The 20,857-nt window shown below is 43.8% G+C and overlaps 1 protein-coding gene across 2 annotated transcripts; it reads right to left on the reverse strand.

The window, feature by feature from the left end:
* Positions 1-656: 656 nt before the first annotated feature.
* LOC121580864 (long-chain-fatty-acid--CoA ligase 3-like) lies at positions 657-20,718 on the reverse strand. 2 transcript variants are annotated; one of them, XM_045224829.1, is made up of 16 exons: positions 20,541-20,718; positions 20,209-20,319; positions 14,575-15,113; positions 14,141-14,318; positions 13,906-14,015; positions 12,703-12,841; positions 12,262-12,412; positions 11,807-11,930; positions 11,596-11,667; positions 11,283-11,422; positions 9,197-9,369; positions 8,910-8,984; positions 8,513-8,704; positions 8,256-8,370; positions 2,616-2,773; positions 657-2,363 (listed from the first exon to the last, which is right to left on the reverse strand). In XM_045224829.1, the coding sequence occupies exons 3-16, from the start codon at positions 14,935-14,937 to the stop codon at positions 2,206-2,208; spliced, it is 2,148 nt and encodes a 715-aa protein (XP_045080764.1). In that variant the 5' UTR covers positions 14,938-15,113; positions 20,209-20,319; positions 20,541-20,718; the 3' UTR covers positions 657-2,205. The 2 variants fall into 2 exon arrangements, with proteins under 2 accessions (XP_045080764.1, XP_045080763.1); XM_045224828.1 differs by lacking the exon at positions 20,209-20,319.
* Between the last annotated feature and the right edge of the window lie 139 nt (positions 20,719-20,857).

The following is a 20,857-nucleotide window of genomic DNA, read 5'->3' on the forward strand; positions in this document are numbered from 1 at the left end:
TTAGAATTCAAGGCACACTTAACCAGCATGGCTTCCACAGCATTCTGCAGCGATACGCCATTCCATCTGGTTTGGGCTTAGTGGGTGGGACTATCATTTGTTTTTCAACAGGACAATGACCCAACACACCTCCAGGCTGTGTAAGGGCTATTTTACCAAGACGTAGAGTGATGGAATGCTGCATCAGATAACCTGGCCTCCAGATTCCCCCGACCTCAACCCAATTGAGATGGTATGAGATGAGTCGGACCGCAGAGTGAAGGAAAAGCAGCAAAGCTGGTTGAGAGAATGCCAAGAGTGTGCAAAGCTGTCATCAAGGCAAAGGGTGGCTATTTGAAGAACCTCAAATGTAAAATATATTTTGATTTGTTTAACACTTTTTGGGTTACTACATGATTCCATGTGTGTTATTTCATAGTTCTGATGTCTTCACTATCATTCTACAATGTAGAAAATAGTAAAAATATAATGAGTAGGTGTGTCCAAACTTTCGACTGGTAGTATATATACTGGCCCCTGCTGGTTAAGTGACAGAATATACATGAATAAGGGTCTCAGACGGATTGACAGCCCGTGATGAGAAGTTGCCCTTAGGCACAGATCAAGGATCAGTTTATCCTCTCCACAACCTTATCTCAATCACAGGGGAGACAAGAAAAACTTAGATCCGCTTTATGGGGCAACTTCATCCTACTTCCGTGTAGCCACCCTGGACACATCACCTCACCACCAATGACTTTTTTTGCCATGTAGCTAACTACTGGAACTAGGTTACATACTACTTTTTTTGTCAAAATAAAATATGGCGGAAGTAGGCAAGAATTTCCTTTCTTTTTCAGCATCAAATCTGCCTAATTATCACTTGAAACATAGTTTTCTGTTAACATCCGACTCAAGAGTGATCTGTCTTGCAATATGTAGTCGCTGACATTTCAGATTTAGATATGCTAACTTTTTAATAAGTAGGTTGGATGTCTTAACTACTTCAGTTAAGTAGAATATCGTTTTCTTAAGGATAGCTTTAGTGTAGCTTAACTTCTTCCAGTGTGAAGTAATTGGTAACTTTGTAAACTATATTTTCAGAGTAGTTTCACCAACACTGATTATTTATGACAAACCGGTTCCACCAGTCAACCCAGGCACATCACATCAGCACATAGCCACACACAGAGGAACAGAGCAGGAAGGAGATTACATCACTAACGCACAGTAAAAGAGTGACAGGACTTCGAGTCAAGTCAGTAAACACATACTCTTCCATAGAATAGAATAGAACCAACCTTTGGGACAGAGGCAGATGAAGGAGAAAAACTGAGGAAATTCCCACACACAAAAAGAGGAAAAGAGTAACAAAATATCGGTTCGGTAACCGATATAAATGAGAAACAAACTTTTCAGAAAAATATAAAGAAAAGTAAATTAAGAACGCAATTTGCTGTAAAAAAAAACAACTCATGGCTTCGCAACACTGATTTCTCTCAGACACAAGATGTTAATCGAATGGGCTTCGGAAGCGAACGAAGACAAACCGTATACGTTAAAGAACCATAATGAAAAATGAACAAAACAACAAATATCACCACACCCCAAAAAAACATATACAAGAAAAGAGATCCCTGTATAGATTCAAACCTGGATGTGGAACGTTTAAACCGAAGGCCCTCCCTTTTCAGGGTCATATTCATTAGTGTTCACTGTAGCAAAACATTTTGCAGTGGAAAACAAGCGTTTCTTATTGGAAAAGTTCAGGTAGTCGTTCCCCGTTTCAGTCAGTTTTCATCCGTTGGGGGGGTTGGAGGAGCGGAGAAGTGGGACATGGACATAGTGCCGAAGCAGTCTTTTGTACAAACTTGTCATTTCCTGTGTCTCCGCCGGGTCATGTCAACATCCTTCATCGTCATGATGCCACCATCGTCATCGCAACACACAGACCCAGAAAAACCTTTGGAGAAGCAACGGATGTTGCTCCAACTGGCTTGGCCTCTCCGTCTTTTTTGGGGGTCTGGATTGACTGACAGAGTTCTTTTCCATTTGATCGTAACTAGCCGGAAGGGATATCGAAAGGAGGAGGAAGTACAATGGGTAGTTCCTTCTCTCTGTGTGTGTGTAACTTGCCACTGTACATCCTCTCCAGTCTCCATGTCATCTTGGTAGTGTTTATTCCTTGCATATGTCTGTACCTGTGTGTGTCTTTGAGTGTGTGTGTTACTTGCCACCGTACATCCTTTCGATGTCATCTTGGTAATGTGATTTAAGCTCCTTGCGTTTGAGTTTGAATGCGTCCGTGACCAGGCCAGTCTCTGGGGTCCAGGGCTCTGCACTCAGACAGATCTTCTTAGGGATCTCAAAGCCCTCAAGTTTGGCTGGAGGAAACACAACACTGGACTTTAGAGACGTTATGGCCATAAAGATGGGTGAGGGTTAGGAGGAGAAACAATACTCTTGTTACAACCAGAGACCCCTACCTCCCTCCATCAGTCTCTCATCGTCCCCTCCATCCCTCTCTCATTACTCCTTTTTCTTTCTCCTCTTCCCTCCATCCCCCTCTTCCCTAACTAACCCTTACTTTCCTTCCTTCCTCCCTCCCTCCATCCCTTCCCTCCCCTCCATCCTACCTGACAGGGCGGCCTCTGTGATGATGCGGAGGACGTCTCTCTCCATGTCAGGGTTGTTACAGATCTCCTCCCAGCTGCCCCGTAACCCTCTCTGCTCTGCCAACACTGTCAGCTGCTTTTGATTGGGCACCACAAAGCCAATCACATATGACTGGTCACTAAGTGAGAAGGAGAGGAAATAGGGAGAGAAGTAGTGTTAGTTTTATTAAGCCAATACAGTATATTTGTATTTCCTTTTTATATTATTAGAATAATAAAATAATGAGAATAATATGAGTTAATAAAGGTAGAGATTGGGAGAAAGAGAATAGGATAGAGCAGTGGTTCCCAACCTAGGGGTCCCCAAAGTGTCCTGAGGGAATTGCAGGGCCTTAATTGATTTGAGGGAAGGGGGGGAGACTTCTCTTTTAATGGGAATTACAATATTACAACATATTTGGTAGGAAAATAACATCAAATACGGGCTAGACTTGATTTCGTAGATCATTATCATGTAATAGCATACCCAAAAATAGATATGTTAAACTACGTAGAATTGCAGGAACCTGGTGGTGCATTTAACACATTGAAATAGGGGTCCATGGGGGGAAAAGGTTGGGAACCCCTGGGATATAGGATGGAGAGAGAAATTTGTCAGAAAGACAAAGAGAGCGAGTGAGAGAGAGGTAGAACGTGGGTGGCACAGACAGGAGATGGAGACATTGTGACAGAAATAGAGATGGAAAGAGTTGACAAAGAGACAGACAATCAGGGAATAGCAAATAAGTCTGACAACACAGCAGACTGGCAAACATACAGTAAATTGAGAAATCACGTGACTAAACTAAACAAAAAGAAGAAGAAACTATACTATGGAACAAAGATAAATGATATAAAGAATGATAGTAAAAATCTCTGGAGTAAGAAGATTGTGGGAGCTGTTTTGTTAGACTTCAGTGCAGCTTTTGATGTCATTGATCATAACCTATTGCTGAAAAAACGTAGGCTTTATGGATTTGCATCCTCTGCCTTATCATGGATTGAGAGTTACCGATTTAATAGAACACAGAGGGTTTTCGTTAATGGAAGCCTCTCATGCAAATTCAGTTGAGTGTGGTGAACCACAGAGCAGCCGGCTTGGGCCATTATTGTTTTCTGTTTTTACAAAAGACCTTCCACTGACCTTGAATAAAGCCTGTGTGTCTATGTACGCTGATGTCTCAACAGTATACACGTCGGCTGCAACAGTAAAATAAATAACTGAGACATAAAGCTCCAGTCAGTTTTAGAATGGGTAACTAGCAATAGGCTGGTGCTAAATAGTTCAAAAACTAAAAGCATCATTTTTGGGACAAATCACTCGCTCAACGTCATTTAGATCGATTATTTAATAATGTGGCTATTGAGCAAGTTGAGGAGACTAAACTGCTGGGTGCAACCCTAGATAGCAAGCTGTCATGGTCAAAACATATACACTCAATGGTTGCTAAAATGGGAAGAGGTCTGTCCATGATAGGGCATTGCTCTGCCTTCTTGACATCTCAGTTGACCAGACAGGTTCTACAGGTCCTAGTTTTGTCGCACCTGGACTAGTGCCCAGCTGTGTGTGTCATGTGCGGCAAAGAAGGACATACAGTTGAAGTCGGAAGTTTACATACACTTAGGCTGGAGTCTTTAAAACTTGTTTATCAACCACTCCACAAATATCTTGTTAACAAACTATAGTTTTGGCAAGTCGGTTAGGACATCTACTTTGTGCATGACAAAATATTTTTTTTTACAGACAGATTATTTCACTTATAATTCACTGTATCACAATTCCAGTGGGTCAGAAGTTGACATACACTAAGTTGACTGTGCCTTTAAACAGCTTGGAAAATTCCAGAAAATGATGTCATGGCTTTAGAAGCTTCTGATAGGCTAATTTACATAATTTGAGTCAATTGGAGGTGTACCTGTGGATGTATCAAAAGAAATCAGCCAAGACCTCAGAAAAAAAATTGTAGACCTCCACAAGTCTGGTTCATCCTTGGGAGAAATGTCCAAACGCCTGAAGGTACCACGTTCATCTGTACAAACAATAGTACGCAAGTATAAACACCATGGGACCACGCAGCCGTCATACCGCTCAGGAAGGAGACGCGCTCTGTCTCCTAGAGATTAACGTACTTTGGTGCGAAAAGTGCAAATCAATCCCAGAACAACAGCAAAGGACCTTGTGAAGATGCTGGAGGAAACAGGTACAAAAGTATCTATATCCACAGTAAAACGAGTCCGATATCGACATAACCTGAAAGGCCGCTCAGCAAGGAAGAAGCCACTGCTCCAAAACCGCCATAAAAAAGCCAGACTACGGTTTGCAACTGCACATGGGGACTTTTTTGAGAAATGTCCTCTGTTTGGCCATAATGACCATCGTTATGTTTGGAGGAAAAAGGGGAAGGCTTGCAAGCCGAAGAACACCATCCCAACTGTGAAGCATGGGGGTGGCAGCATCATGCTGTGGGGGTGCTTTGCTGCAAGAGGGACTGGTGCACTTCACAAAATAGATGGCATCATGAGGAAGGAAATTTATGTGGATATATTGAAGCAAAATCTCAAGACATCAGTCAGGAAGTTAAAGCTTGGTCGCAAATGGGTCTTCCAAATGGACAACGACCCCAAGCATACTTCCAGAGTTGTGGCAAAATGGCTTAAGGACAACAAAGTCAAGTTATTGGAGTGGCCGTCACACAGCCCTGACCTCAGTCCTATAGAAAAAATTTGAGCAGAACCGAAAAAGCGTGTGCAAGCAAGGAGGCCTACAAACCTGACTCAGTTACACCAGCTCTGTCAGGAGGAATGGGCCAAAATTCCCCCAACTTATTGTGGAAGCTTGTGGAAGGCTACCCGAAATGTTTGACCCAAGTTAAACAATTTAAAGGCAATGCTACCAAATACTAATTGAGTGTATGTAAACTTCTGACCCACTGGGAATGTGATGAAAGAAATAAAAGCTGAAATAAGTCAGTCATTCTCTCTACTATTATTCTGACATTTCACATTCTTAAAATAAAGTGGTGATCCTAACTGACCTAAGACAGGGAATTTTTACTAGGATTAAATGTCAGGAATTGTGAAAAACTGAGTTTAAATGTATTTGGCTAAGGTGTATGTAAACTTCCGACTTCAACTGTGGGTAAATTGCAGTTGGTCCAGAACAAAGCAGCACGTATCACATTTAGATGTACACGGAGGGAAAGTGTCAGTAACATGCATGTCAGTCTCTCCTGGCTCAAAGTTGAGGAGAGATTGACTGCATCACTATTGATCTTTGTGCAAGGTATTGATGTCTTGAAGGTACCGAACTGTCTGTTCAAGCAGTTGACACAGTTCGGACACTCATCGGGTACAACACAAGACATGCAACCAGAGGTCTCTTCACAGGATACATTTTTCATGAGTGAGAAAGACATGCTAACCTCTCAACATTACCAACTAACAGGGGAGGTTAGCATGTCTTGGAGGTATAATGTGTGTGTGTCTGTAACTTTCTCACTCATCATTATTCACAATTAATTTATGATTTCCCGTAATCATAATTGCATCCACACTAATGTACAGTGAGGGAAAAAAGTATTTGATCCCCTGCTGATTTTGTACGTTTGCCCACTGACAAAGAAATTATCAGTCTATAATTTTAATGCTAGGCGTATTTGAACAGTGAGAGACAGAATAACAACAACAAAATCCAGAAAAACGCATGTCAAAAATGTTATGAATTGATTTGCATTTTAATGAGGGAAATAAGTATTTGACCCCCTCTCAATCAGAAAGATTTCTGGCTCCCAGGTGTCTTTTATACAGGTAACGAGCTGAGATTAGGAGCACACGCTTAAAGGGAGTGCTCCTAATCTCAGCTTGTTACCTGTATAAAAGACACCTGTCCACAGAAGCAATCAATCAATCAGATTACAAACTCTCCACCATGGCCAAGACCAAAGAGCTCTCCGAGGATGTCAGGGACAAGATTGTAGACCTACACAAGGCTGGAATGGGCTACAAGACCATCGCCAAGCAGCGAGAAGGTGACAACAGTTGGTGCGATTATTCGCAAATGGAAGAAACACAAAATAACTGTCAATCTCCCTCGGCCTGGGGCTCCATGCAAGATCTCACCTCGTGGAGTTGCAATGATCATGAGAACGGTGAGGAATCAGCCCAGAACTACACGGGAGCATCTTGTCAATGATCTCAAGGCAGCTGGGACCATAGTCACCAAGAAAACAATTGGTAACACACTACGCCATGAAGGACTGAAATCCTGCAGCGCCCGCAAGGTCCCCCTGCTCAAGAAAGCACATATACAGGGCCGTCTGAAGTTTGCCAATGAACATGGTGAACTAGGTGAAAGTGCTGGGGTCAGATGAGACCAAAATCGAGCTCTTTGGAATCAACTCAACTCGCCATGTTTGGAGGAGGAGGAATGCTGCCTATGACCCCAAGAACACCATCCCCACCGTCAAACATGGAGGTGGAAACATTATGCTTTGGGGGTGTTTTTCTGCTAATGGAACCGGACAACTTCACCGCATCAAAGGGACGATGGATGGGGCCATGTACCGTCAAATCTTGGGTGAGAACCTCCTTCCCTCAGCCAGGGCATTGAAAATGGGTCGTGGATGGGTATTCCAGCATGACAATGACCCAAAACACACGGCCAAGGCAACAAAGGAGTGGCTCAAGAAGAAGCACATTAAGGTCCTGGAGTGGCCTAGCCAGTCTCCAGACCTTAATCCCGTAGAAAATCTGTGGAGGGAGCTGAAGGTTCGAGTTGCCAAACGTCAGGCTCGAAACCTTAATGACTTGGAGAAGATCTGCAAAGAGGAGTGGGACAAAATCCCTCCTGAGATGTGTGCAAACCTGGTGGCCAACTACAAGAAACGTCTGACCTCTGTGATTGCCAACAAGGGTTTTGCCACCAAGTACTAAATCATGTTTTGCAGAGGGGTCAAATACTTATTTCCCTCATTAAAATGCAAATCAATTCATAACATTTTTGACATGCGTTTTTCTGGATTTTGTTGTTGTTATTCTGTCTCTCACTGTTCAAATAAACATACCATTAAAATTATAGACTAATCATGTCTTTTTCAGTGGGCAAACGTACAAAATCACCAGGGGATCAAATACTTTTTTCCGTCACTGTAGAAGTGTTCAGAAACATTATATTCTTATTTACAATAAAAGTGACTCCAAAATGGCTCAATACATTATTTACCATTCATTTCTATTGGGCACAACATAATCCAAACAAACTGAAAATGCATCCAACAAGTTTGTAGAGTCACAAGCTTGATGTGGTCATTGTGTGCAATGAATGTGGGAACAAATACTCAACTTTGAATACTTATAAGTGAATTTGTCCAACTACTTGACACCTTCAAATGTGGGGACTAGATACATAGTGCTTTCATTTCTAAACATTAAAACAGATATGTATGAAAATAGCCTCAAATATAAGGTGACATTCTGTACCGTCACCTCATGAGACATTTGATCTCAAATCCAAAATGCTGGAGTATAGAATTTTAGCTTCACTGTCCAAATACATACGGAGGGGAGTGTATATATAGAGTCTAGTCACACAGGTGGTATATACAGTAATATGTGCATTGTTACCTGTTTGCGTAAGCACAGATGTTGTCTACGAAAGGGCAGTTCTTCAGCATGGCCTCCACCTTCCCCAGAGACACATACTCCCCAGCCTGGAGCTTAACCAGGTCCTTCTTACGGTCTACACAGGAGGAACACACTGTTAAGACACACACACACACACACCACAATCCCCCTTCCACTACTGATGAGATATCACATGTTCTGCGCCTAAGCTAGGGGTCTCTAGTCTAGAATGTTCTCTTGGTTGCCAGGTTCGTCACCGATGATCTTGAGGCAGCCGTCAGGGTGGAGCTCTCCGATGTCTCCCGTACAGAACCAGCGCTGGCCGTTGCTGTCCATGAAGAAGTCCTCACGGTTCTTCACCTCGTTCTTGTAGTAACCCATGGTCACGTTGGGCCCGCCGATCACAATCTCACCTCTCGGGTTGGGCTTGTCCGTGCTGTAGTAACCGCCTGGGGAAGAGAAGGAGAAGGCTATCTCCAAAGTATCTTCAGCGCCACCCTTTCCAATACAAGTTTCATTCACCCAAGCCCCCAAACCCACTCACCTCCACCCTCCCGGCCCAACCCACTGACATCCACCCTCCAGTCTCACCTGTTCTCTTCCCAGCCCTCCCCTACTATCACCCATTCTACAGTCCCAATGCGATGTGCTCACCCTCTTCCCAGTCCTTGAGGGTGATCTCAGAGCAGACCAGAGGAGCTCCGACCCGGCCTGTGCTGTAGTCCCACACTGACACAGAGAGAGAAAAAAGAAGTGTGAGAACATAGAATAGCACACTAGTGTGTACAATCACTTGGCTTTCTCTCTATCACACCCCAACTCGCTCTTCCAGGCAGCGGGAGTCTACAAACAACCTTCTCCTTTATCCTCCCATCTTACTGGAACTATCTCCTCCATCTACCCTCCATCCCCCTCTCCCTCCATCTTCCTCGCTCTCTTACTCTCGCTGATGGTGCCAGCTCCGCAGGTCTCGGTGAGGCCGTAGCCCTGGCCCACGGGACAGCAGAGGCAGATGTTCATGAAGCGCTGGGTGGCGGCAGAAAGGGGCGCTCCGCCCGACAGCAGCACCCTCATGTGACCCCCCAACAATGAGCGCACCTTCTTAAACACCAGACTGGAGAGAGGGAGAGAAAGAAGAAAACAAGACAGAGAAGAGGATATGACAGTGAGTCAGAGGATACAGTGCCTTCAGAAAGTATTCACACCCCTTGACTTTTTCCAGATTTTGTTGTGTTCCAGCCTGAATTTAAAATGAATTCAATTGAGATTTTGTCATTGGCCTACACACAATACCCCATAATGTCAAAGTGGAATTATGTTCTTTGAATTTTTTACAAATTAATTAAAAATGAAAAGCTGAAATGTCTTGAGTCGATAAGTATTCAACCCCTTTGTTATGACGAACCTAAATAAGTTCAGGAGTAAAAATGTGCTTACCAAGTCAAATAATAACTTGCATGGAGTCACTGTGTGCAATAAGTGTTTAACATGATTTTTGAATGACTACCTCATCTCTGTACCCCACACATACAGATAATAGTAAGGTTCTTCAATCGAGCAGTGAATTTCAAACACAGATTCAACCACAAAGACCAGCGAGGTTTTCCAATACCTCGCAAAGAAGGGCATCTATTGGTAGATGGGTAAAAAACTAAAAAAGACAACATTGAATATCCCTTTGAGCATGGTGAAGTTATTAATTACACTTTGGATGGTGTATCAATAAACCCAGTCACTAGATACAGGTGTCCTTCCTAACTCAGTTGTCGGAGATGAAGGAAACCGCTCAGGGATTTCACCATGCCAATGGTGACTTTAAAACAGTTACCGAGTTTAATGGCTGTGATTGTAGAAAACTGAGGATGGCTCAACAACATTGTAGTTACTCAACAATACTAATGACAGAGTGAAAAGGAATCCTGTCCAGAATACAAATATTCCAAAACATGCATCCTGTTTGCAACAAGGCATTAAAGTACTACTACAAAAAATGTGGCAAAGTAATTCACTTTTTGTCCTGAATACAAAGTGTTATGTTTGGGGCAAATCCAATAGAACACATTACTGAGTACCACTCTCCATATTTTCAAGCATAGTGGTGGCTGCATCATGTCATGAATATGTTTGTAATCGTTAAGGACTGGGGAATTTCAGGATAAAAAAGAAACTGAATGGTGCTAAGCGCAGGCAAAATCCTAGAGGAAAACCTGGTTCAGTCTGCTTTCCACCAGACACTGGGAGATGAATTCATCTTTCATCAGGACAATAAACCTAAAACACAAGGCCAAATCTACACTGGAGTTGGTTACCAAGAAGGCAGTGAATGTTCCTGAGTGGCCGAGTTACAGTTTTGACTTAAATCTACTTGAAATCTATGGCAACACCTGAAAATGGTTGTCTAGCAATGATCAACAACCAATTTGACAGAGCTTGAATAATATTGAAAATAACAATGGGCAAATGTGTGGAAAGCTCTTAGAGACTTACCCAGAAAGACACAGCTGTAATCGCTGCCAAAGGTGCTTCTACAAAGTATTAACTCAAAGGTGTGAATACTTACGTAAATGAGATATCTTTATTTAATTTTCAATAAATGTGCAACAAGTTTTAAAAACATGTTTTCACTTTGTCATTATGGCGTATTGTGTGCCGATGGGTGAGAAAACATTTTTTAAATACATTTTGAATTTAGGCTATAACAACAAAATGTGGAATAAGTCAAGGGGTATGAATACTTTCTGAAGGCACTGTAGCTATAACACCAAGTCATTCACCACACAGTAAAACTCTATGTGAATCTTATGTTTATTTTTAATGCAGGAATCCCCCACAGCAATGCCACAAGCTATAGCAGTAGTATTGGTTTGTTTGTTGTGCGCACCACTGAGCAAGTGTGTGAGTGAATGAAAGAAAGGGGAAAAAAGTGAATTATAGTCTGTCTATCAATCATTACTCATTGTGTGTGTGTGTGCACATGCATGTGTTTGCTGTGCAACAGGTGTGTGTGTGTGTGTGTGTGTGTGTTACCTGTCACAGAGCGGGGTGCTGTAGCCCTTGGTGATCTGTTCCATCTTATAGTTGTAGGCCAACACAAACAGGGTTCTCTGTACACTGCTCATCTCCTCCACCTTGGTCATCACATTCTTATAGATACGATCCATGATTTCCTATAGGAGGGAGGCTATCTTCAATTAAAGGGGCCATTCCAAAATGTTCTGTGTATCTTACTCAGGTCATATCATTTGTACTGGTGTTTAATTTAACTGAATATTAACTGTTATATATTTTATGGTCGCTTTGGAGACGAGGACATGTAGAAGAGGTCTGATTGGGTGCTTACCGGTACAGCAGCCATGAGTGTAGGCTTCAGAACACTTGTGTCTCCTTTACTGCCCTTCTTAATCTTTGTCGACTGGGATGGAGAGAGAAGAGACAGAGGAAAGAGAGAGTGGATCAGTGAGAGGACAGAGAACAGGAGGAGAGCTTACAGGGGATCTAGTGGTGGTGCTTGGCATGTGTGTGATTGTGTCTTGGCGTGTGTGTGTGGGCACCTGGTCTGCTAGCGTCTGTGGGGAGGAGTATCCGATGCAGCAGCCGTGAGAGATACACACCAACTCTGCACTCAGCTCCAGAACATGAGCCAGCGGTAGGTACCCAATGTAGGTGTCTGTCTCACTGCACCAATGGAAACAAAACCATTTTATTCAACAGCCAAGCATACAGACACACAACATACTACAGAGGGAAGGAGATGGCGAGCAGGAGACGCTGAGGAGGTGAGAGAAACAAAGAGACAAAGAGAAGGAGAAAGGCATGGAGTGAGAGGAGAAACAGAGAGATAGGTTGACATACTATAGGGGAAAAGGTGGCAGAGAGAGATAGAATAATGAAAAGAGACAAAAAGAGAGAGACAGTGCTCAGGGCACACGAGGGGAAAGAGAGGCAGTGAGAGACAGAAGATGAAGAGAGAGAGAATCTAGAAGACACCATAGTGCTCTGTACGTACTCCAGGTCTGGGATGCGCTCTGCCATGCCCGTGATGCCCGCGATGATGTTGCTATGGGAGATCATGACGCCCTTGGGGATGCCGGTGGAGCCGCTGGTGTACATGATGACAGCGATGTCAGAGGGCAGGGGCTGCCGGCGTGCCACCGCCACTACACACAGCCACAGAGAGAGAGAGGGGAGCAGCAGGGAGGTTAGAGAGGTCACATAGACCAAGACCTTTGGGTCAGAACATGGCACAATGCGTCAGAGTACAGCTATCTCTCTTTCAAGAGAGGTCACACACATAGCACAGGGCTAATACAATCTGATAGAATACGACAAAGAGGGCAATATGGGTACAGAGTCGCTAAGAACACAGGGCAGAAGTACTGTACCGTGTCAGACATCACATAGACCCCAACACACACACACCCTACCCACCCCCACTCTCCCTCCTTACTGTTGTCGGGTCTGGAGCCCAGCTCCTGCACGGCGTCCAAGTTGTGGACCATGATGCCGCGGGGGAAGCCAGGCCAGCTGGTTGGCTTACTGTCCACCACGATGATGTGCTGCAGCCGAGGCACCTCTAACAGGATGGCCTGGGCAGAGAGGTGAGGAGGAAAGGAGAGAAGGGAGCGTCAGTAGCTATTGACTGAGTAAGTCAAATGCGTGTTTGAGATCGACTACATTGCAGTTGGACAGACATACACACACAAGCACACACAGCTTTAAGTACTGTTAAAGCTTCAGGCATTCTAAATACGTGTAACTATAGGAAAAAAGAACTGGCTCTATGGATACAAAGAACAAAGGAATGCTAAACTTGTCCAACAATGTTATGAAAATACAGTAACCATCTGTACTGTTCAGAGAACTTCACACACACATAGGCCTCAACACTCTCCCTCCCTTCCACACTCTCTCGCTCTCTCTCACTTATTCCCGCTCTCTCACACACACACACACACACACACACACACCCCCACTCTTGCATATGCAGCCTACCTTTGAAGCATCTCTTTGAGTAACCTATCCCGTTTCAGTTCTTCCTGTGCCAAATGTGTGCATAGCCTAGTCAGTGGACAAGTTAACATGTAGCTAAACAATGTCCTTTGTTATCAAATCAAAAAAGAGCCGCTCGCGAGTAGTTTAAAACGGCCCATGACATGCTCATGAATCCGAAGAAAAAACATTGCTTCTGTAATATTGGGCGTAACTTTTACATGATTGTGGCTAGAGGCAAACGGTCTTCAGTGCTGTAAAGGCGCAAGCATTGACTGACTGGAACTGTGTTCCGTGTTGTTTTCTGTTCTTAAAATGGTCCGTGCGGAAACACGTAAGCTTAAAAGATTCCATGCGGTGAAGAAATGGAGATGCGATTAACAGCATCCCAAAACATTACGCTGATAAACATGTCACGCGTTAACAACACGTTAACTTGGACAGCCCTAGTTCCAATGCATATTTATGGGTGAAAACTATTCATAATGTGGTCATATTTTCAATATAAACATAACGCTGGTGTGTGTACTGTCTAGTTTGACATAACAGGACATGGGGTAAGACTATTTAAAATGTGGGCATATTTCAATATCTGGCTAGAGTTCGTACTGTCTCATATGGCATTGCAGGAAGTGAACAGGACAAGGCTAGCAGAACCTACCTTGAGACGGCTGTGTAGCAGGTCTTTGCTGGTGATGATGTGGGTGATTTCTGTTTCGTTGAGACCGTGGGCGATGGCCGCTCCGCCCAGAGTAGAGTACAACGTCACCACTGGTAGAATAACACACTGGGGTTAGAGATTCATCCTACAAAAGGTGTGTGTGTGTGAGTTTCTGTGCTGTGTGTGTTTCTGTGCTGCTATAATGTGTGTTACTGTCTTTCACATAACCACTCACATGGGAAGTTGTATATGAAGCAGGCCTGTGCTGCGATCATCCACTCCGCCCTGGTCTCACAGAAGATGGCGATGTTACACTGAGGCCTCTGGCCCAGTGCGGCCAGACCACTGCCAAAACACACTGCTGACTGGTAGGTCTCCTCGTACGACATCCACTGATACTCCCCTAGGATAACCTTCACAAACAACACATACTAGTAGTACACTACTAAACAGTCACACACCGACAGCACTATTACCCCAGAATTAACTATAAAAACCAGTCATTCACAACCTCTGCAGCCTTCAAACAGTCAGACAGTGCCATCTAATGTCCTCCTAGTGCTACTGCAACAGTAGCGAGGAGGCCTTTCTCATGCACAACATAAACACAACATCTCACACATAACATCAAGAAAGCTATTCAAATCCACTTTCCCCTCTCTTCCTCACCTTCTTGAAGACCTTCCCGTTAGGTTGGAGCTCGTCCTCCTCGCTCAGCACCTCTCTGGTGCCCAGGCAGTCCCGCTCTGGGAACCTGGTCGCCCCGTGCACCATCACCTTGTCCAGGGTGTCCACCCCCGGGTGCAAGGACCACACCAGCTTCTGATGGCTACCGTCCGCCTGGTTGATCGCCCGGTAAGGGCCCGCCGGGCGCCCGCTCACCGACCGCGCCTTGACCCGCCGTGCCCGGTCTAGGTTGGTGCCGGCGCCCGAGAAGAGGTACCATGGCAGGAAGGTAATGACAGAGTAGACCCAGACCACCGAGCGGAAGACTTGCAGAAGCAGCGGGTTCATGTCCTCTTTTAGTTTCATCTTGGAGGTCAGGGGGTGGAGTCAGTTGAGGTGGGCGGGGCAGGAAGGGTGAGGGACACAACCAGACACTTCTTTGGGAGACTGGTTGTGTTCCTTGTCATGCACTGGTGGTCCCTTTGGTGGATCCGCTTGATGGACTGACTAACAAACGCAGCTTGGTAGAGGAGTCAGCTCACCTGTAGGGAGAGAACAGACAACACACGTCAGAGATGAAGATAGGTGGTGGAGAGGGAGGGATAGACAGATCAAATGTTGTTTTTAAATGAGACTCAAACAAAACATTAGTAACGTACCAATTCGCAAGACAACCCAGCAACGAATCTAGGCTACACGCCTCTAAAACATAGAATAGGCCTAATACTGGTAGTCATGCTAGGCAAGCAAGTATCAGATAATACCTAATCAACAGTGAACCTACAAAACAACAACCAATCAACAATATGGCACACAGACAAAGCTCTACCAAACTGTGTTGGGTTCTGTATTCTGCACCATCCTGTGTTGTTTAGGTCTGTAGCCTATCTGTATTCTGCACCATCCTGTGTTGTTTAGGTCTGTAGCCTTTCTGTATTCTGCACCATCCTGTGTTGTTTAGGTCTGTGGCCTATCTGTATTCTGCACCATCCTGTGTTGTTTAGGTCTGTAGCCTATCTGTATTCTGCACCATCCTGTGTTGTTTAGGTCTGTGGCCTATCTGTATTCTGCACCATCCTGTGTTGTTTAGGTCTGTAGCCTTTCTGTATTCTGCACCATCCTGTGTTGTTTAGGTCTGTGGCCTATCTGTATTCTGCACCATCCTGTGTTGTTTAGGTCTGTAGCCTATCTGTATTCTGCACCATCCTGTGTTGTTTAGGTCTGTGGCCTATCTGTATTCTGCACCATCCTGTGTTGTTTAGGTCTGTAGCCTATCTGTATTCTGCACCATCCTGTGTTGTTTAGGTCTGTGGCCTATCTGTATTCTGCACCATCCTGTGTTGTTTAGGTCTGTAGCCTATCTGCACCAGCCAGCTGCAGGGACAGGGTGTAGACTGACAGGAAAACGCCACACTCCACTGATTCTATTCTAGCAGTGATAAATCAATGCCTGGGGACTGGGGAGGAGGCACATCCCTATCCTCTCCTCAGCCTCTTCCTTGGTCAGCAGCACTATTCCTGTTCACTTCCTCTCTCGCTCTCTCTGGCACAAGGACACAAAGGCCAGCGGTGGGTGGGTCATTCATTTGGCACCAAACTGAAGAAATAGGGAGGGACTACCTAAACCTGACCAATAAGAAATACAAATGTTTGTTTTCCATTGCAAAACATTTTACTACGATGTGCCCTAACAAATACAGTGGAGGAAAAAAGTATTTAGTCAGCCACCAATTGTGCAAGTTCTCCTACTTAAAAAGATGAGAGGCCTGTAATTTTCATCATAGGTACACGTCAACTATGACAGACAAAATTAGGAAAACAATTCCAGAAAATCACATTGTAGGATTTTTTATGAATTTATTTGCAAATTATGGTGGAAAATAAGTATTTGGTCAATAACAAAAGTTTCCCAATACTTTGTTATATACCCTTTGTTGGCAATGACACAGGTCAAACGTTTTCTGTAAGTCTTCACAACGTTTTCACACACTGTTGCTGGTATTTTGGCCCATTCCTCCATGCAGATCTCCTCTAGAGCAGTGATGTTTTGGGGCTGTTGCTGGGCAACACAGACTTTCAACTCCCTCCAAAGATTTTCTATGGGGTTGAGATCTGGAGACTGGCTAGGCCACTCCAGGACCTTGAAATGCTTCTTACGAAGCCACTCCTTCGTTGCCCGGGCGGTGTGTTTGGGATCATTGTCATGCTGAAAGACCCAGCCACGTTTCATCTTCAATGCCCTTGCTGATGGAAGGAGGTTTTCACTCAAAATCTCACGATACATGGCCCCATTCATTCTTTCCTTTACACGGATCAGTCGTCCTGGTCCCTTTGCAGAAAAACAGCCCCAAAGCATGATGTTTCCACCCCCCATGCTTCACAGTAGGTATGGTGTTCTTTGGATGCAACTCAGCATTCTTTGTCCTCCAAACACGACGAGTTGAGTTTTTACCAAAAAGTTATATTTTGGTTTCATCTGACCATATGACATTCTCCCAATCCTCTTCTGGATCATCCAAATGCACTCTAGCAAACTTCAGATGGGCCTGGACATGTACTGGCTTAAGCAGGGGGACACGTCTGGCACTGCAGGATTTGAGTCCCTGGCGGCGTAGTGTGTTACTGATGGTAGGCTTTGTTACTTTGGTCCCAGCTCTCTGCAGGTCATTCACTAGGTCCCCCCGTGTGGTTCTGGGATTTTTGCTTACCGTTCTTGTGATCATTTTGACCCCACGGGGTGAGATCTTGCGTGGAGCCCCAGATCGAGGGAGATTATCAGTGGTCTTGTATGTCTTCCATTTCCTAATAATTGCTCCCACAGTTGATTTCTTCAAACCAAGCTATTGCAGATTCAGTCTTCCCAGCCTGGTGCAGGTCTACAATTTTGTTTCTGGTGTCCTTTGACAGCTCTTTGGTCTTGGCCATAGTGGAGTTTGGAGTGTGACTGTTTGAGGTTGTGGACAGGTGTCTTTTATACTGATAACAAGTTCAAACAGGTGCCATTAATACAGGTAACGAGTGGAGGACAGAGGAGCCTCTTAAAGAAGAAGTTACAGGTCTGTGAGAGCCAGAAATCTTGCTTGTTTGTAGGTGACCAAATACTTATTTTCCACCATAATTTGCAAATAAATTCATTAAAAATCCTACAATGTGATTTTCTGGATTTTTTTCCCTCAATTTGTCTGTCAGTTGACATGTACCTATGATGAAAATTACAGGCCTCTCTCATCTTTTTAAGTGGGAGAATTTGCACAATTGGTGGCTGACTAAATACTTTTTTTCCCCACTGTATGACCCAGGGTTGGGTTGGGCTTGGTGGGTCTCCGTTACACAAAGCATCACTGTGGTTGAAATAACAAACTGTATATTCAGCCACTGTTGGTAGAAAATAGGTGGTATTTTGCAGTGGAATAACAAAAAACACCTTCAGGCCTACCCATGTCCATCCACACCTCTCTAAACCGTATCAGCAAATATAGGCTACTGTACCCTGGGCCTAACGTCATAACAAATCATGACGACACACCTTCAAATATTAACGACGTGAATATCCCCATTCCCCAATAGGCTACATGTCAGTCCAGTCCACTATTTAAAGATCGAATCTGCATTTGGGGAAACAGCGGCAATGTTATTGTTAGGGTTGTTGATAATACAAAGGAGCGTCTGGCAGCGTGGTAGGTCATATTTGTGTTTTGTTCAAAGTTTCTCTCAGATGATTCTCCAACACCACCACCAATTTGATAGCTTAGCTGCCATTAAGTTTCTATTTGGTATGAAACAGAATGGCAACCTGTGCTACCAACCTTCTTCGTAATAATAACAACAACATTTTCTACTACTACTAGGCTACTATTAGGCTAATATTACTAGATAAGACTCCAGTGCATGGGGCTATGGTATTGTTTATGGTTTGTAGAATCTCGTAGTTACCTTTACGGTATTACCACCATCACAACTGCTTCACTGTAGAGATAACAGATTATATCCATATGGCTGTGATTCTACCATCTGTTGTTGTTTTGATCACATCTTTGTATTTCTTTCTGCAATAGCCGAGCCCTTCGCCTTATCTCAGTGTTCACGCTTCACAACTAGGATTGGGTTACATAACAAATTGAGAGCATTGTTACTATACTTGAGCTAGAGATTTTGGTCCAGAAAAAGTAATTCATCTCAAGGGAGACTATAGGCCTAGTTGAGCATGTAGAGAAGTAGAATGGCCCTGTCTCAAACACACACTTCCCTTAATAAGTAGGTCTTCGTCTACGTTGTGTGGGAAGCTAAGCTGAGGCTAGACTAACCCATGACCTTTCAGAAGAGAACTCTGTCTGTACCCTGGTCAATGATCATGCATTCTTGACTCTTAAACCAGCAGCCTATGATGTTGATACACATGTTACCAAGTCAGAATACTATAAGATAGTAAAGCCACTGATTCAAAGTCTCACAGCTCTTCGTCAAATTTCTGTTGATTCATTCACCAGAAATTCAAGGCTTTGTCACCCGAGACCAGATATACAGGTCCAGCCTCTATGGTAGAGAGGATAGGCTAGGTCAATTACATGGTAACAGAATCACGGCACAAACAGCCCAAACCGTCATTCTGTTACCAAACTTTGCATCTGCACCGTTCTAGTAAATGTGTTTTTGTTAAATTTTGTTGACATTTTTAAAAGTAGTCCATGTGCATAGTTGTATTGTTTGTTGAACTTTGCAATCATTGGTTTCTACTTGACATACATTTTAAAGAGAAAAATCTGAGTCTCAGTGTCACTCTATTACCGTGGAATTGCCCGCTAATAAATTATAAGGACACACCTCAGAAGACCTACCAGTCAAGTTTTAGGTTACTCTGAATCTCCATGTTCATGAGTCATGACACAGTAATAATGGCTGGCAGACCATCTGGCTTAACAGGATGCAAACTGAAATGTAGGCCTAACAGCACAGAAACATCTAGTTAAGCCTACTCCAGTAAATGTAAACAAATTAGTTGTTGTTTTTCTGTTATGGTTAGGGAAAGCCTAGGTCAAGTCTGGTCCTGCTCTCAAAAACAGAACTCACAATCACCCAGAAGACATGCTCTGCTGTGTAAACTCTGTCTACTTCCAATTGACCAGAAAGTAAAGACAAGACAACATTCCTAGAGTCCTTGAGAGAGAGATAATGTGTCTGTTGTTAATTAAAAACAAAAAAGGTCAGATAATCTGGCGCAATCCACCACTCTGTCCACAAGTGTCATCATAAACACAGTTTGCACAACAGTTCAAGTATTTTTAGTTAACAAGATGTGAAAGATGGCTCATGTGGTGCCATAGCATTAGTTACTGGCATAGGTTAATCAAATCAAAGTACCTGACCATCCTAAATCCTGAACTGGGTCACACAGTCAGACCATAGCTACCTGTTATGTTACCAGTATGTTAGCTAGTTAGATTTTTTTTTTACATACACAAAAAAAACACATTGCTTACGCTAGTTAACTAACAAACAATCCAAATAGCTAACTAGATCCTAATACAATGCAATCAAACGTGATATAAATGGGTAGATCAATACTCTCAAACTGCCATGAAGAAGCCCTTTTGTCACAACTACCGTGTATGCTTGCTAGTTAGCTACCTAGCAGCTTACTTTAACGCTGTCAGACAGCGGGAGGGACGCAAGACAGCGCCTATCAAATGCTATCGACGTTAGCATCACCATCATCATCATCATCATCATCAGCCCGGCATTACAGCTGTGCTGTGGATAAGAAAGATACACAGCTAGCTAACTAATAACAAAAAACGTTTCGACCAAAGCGAGTTGGCACTAGTCTCATTTCAATTACATCGAATAACATTTCATTAATCGTTGAGAGATAGGTAGCAAGCTACGAAACAGCATTGCTAGACAGCTAACGTTAGCTAGCTAACATTGCAGCACATCTGCAAGAATCGAGAGCCCAGACAATGCAATCTCACCTCTTTCTCGCCCGCTATTCTCGCGGCTCTTGGAATAATTTCGTCAATACACCAAAATCATTTGCTGGCTTTTGTCATCATGTCACGCCCAAACATCAAAGCTATGGTGCCAAAGTATACATAAAACTAAGTGATTTTAGTGGAAATATGAGGGCATCTATAGCCCTTGTTATCAGCCCGGAAGTGATGGGTAACGTTTCAAGACAGAGGCAGTTCTCTTGTCTGCGATTGGACCGCTGAAGGTGGCGTGTGCTTGAGGCAGCTGTGATGTCAACGGGGTTACTGGCGGTCAGAGGAGGAGGCCCTCCCGAATGTGT

This window comes from Coregonus clupeaformis, chromosome 14 (assembly GCF_020615455.1).
Source record: "Coregonus clupeaformis isolate EN_2021a chromosome 14, ASM2061545v1, whole genome shotgun sequence".
Lineage (NCBI taxonomy): Eukaryota > Metazoa > Chordata > Actinopteri > Salmoniformes > Salmonidae > Coregonus > Coregonus clupeaformis.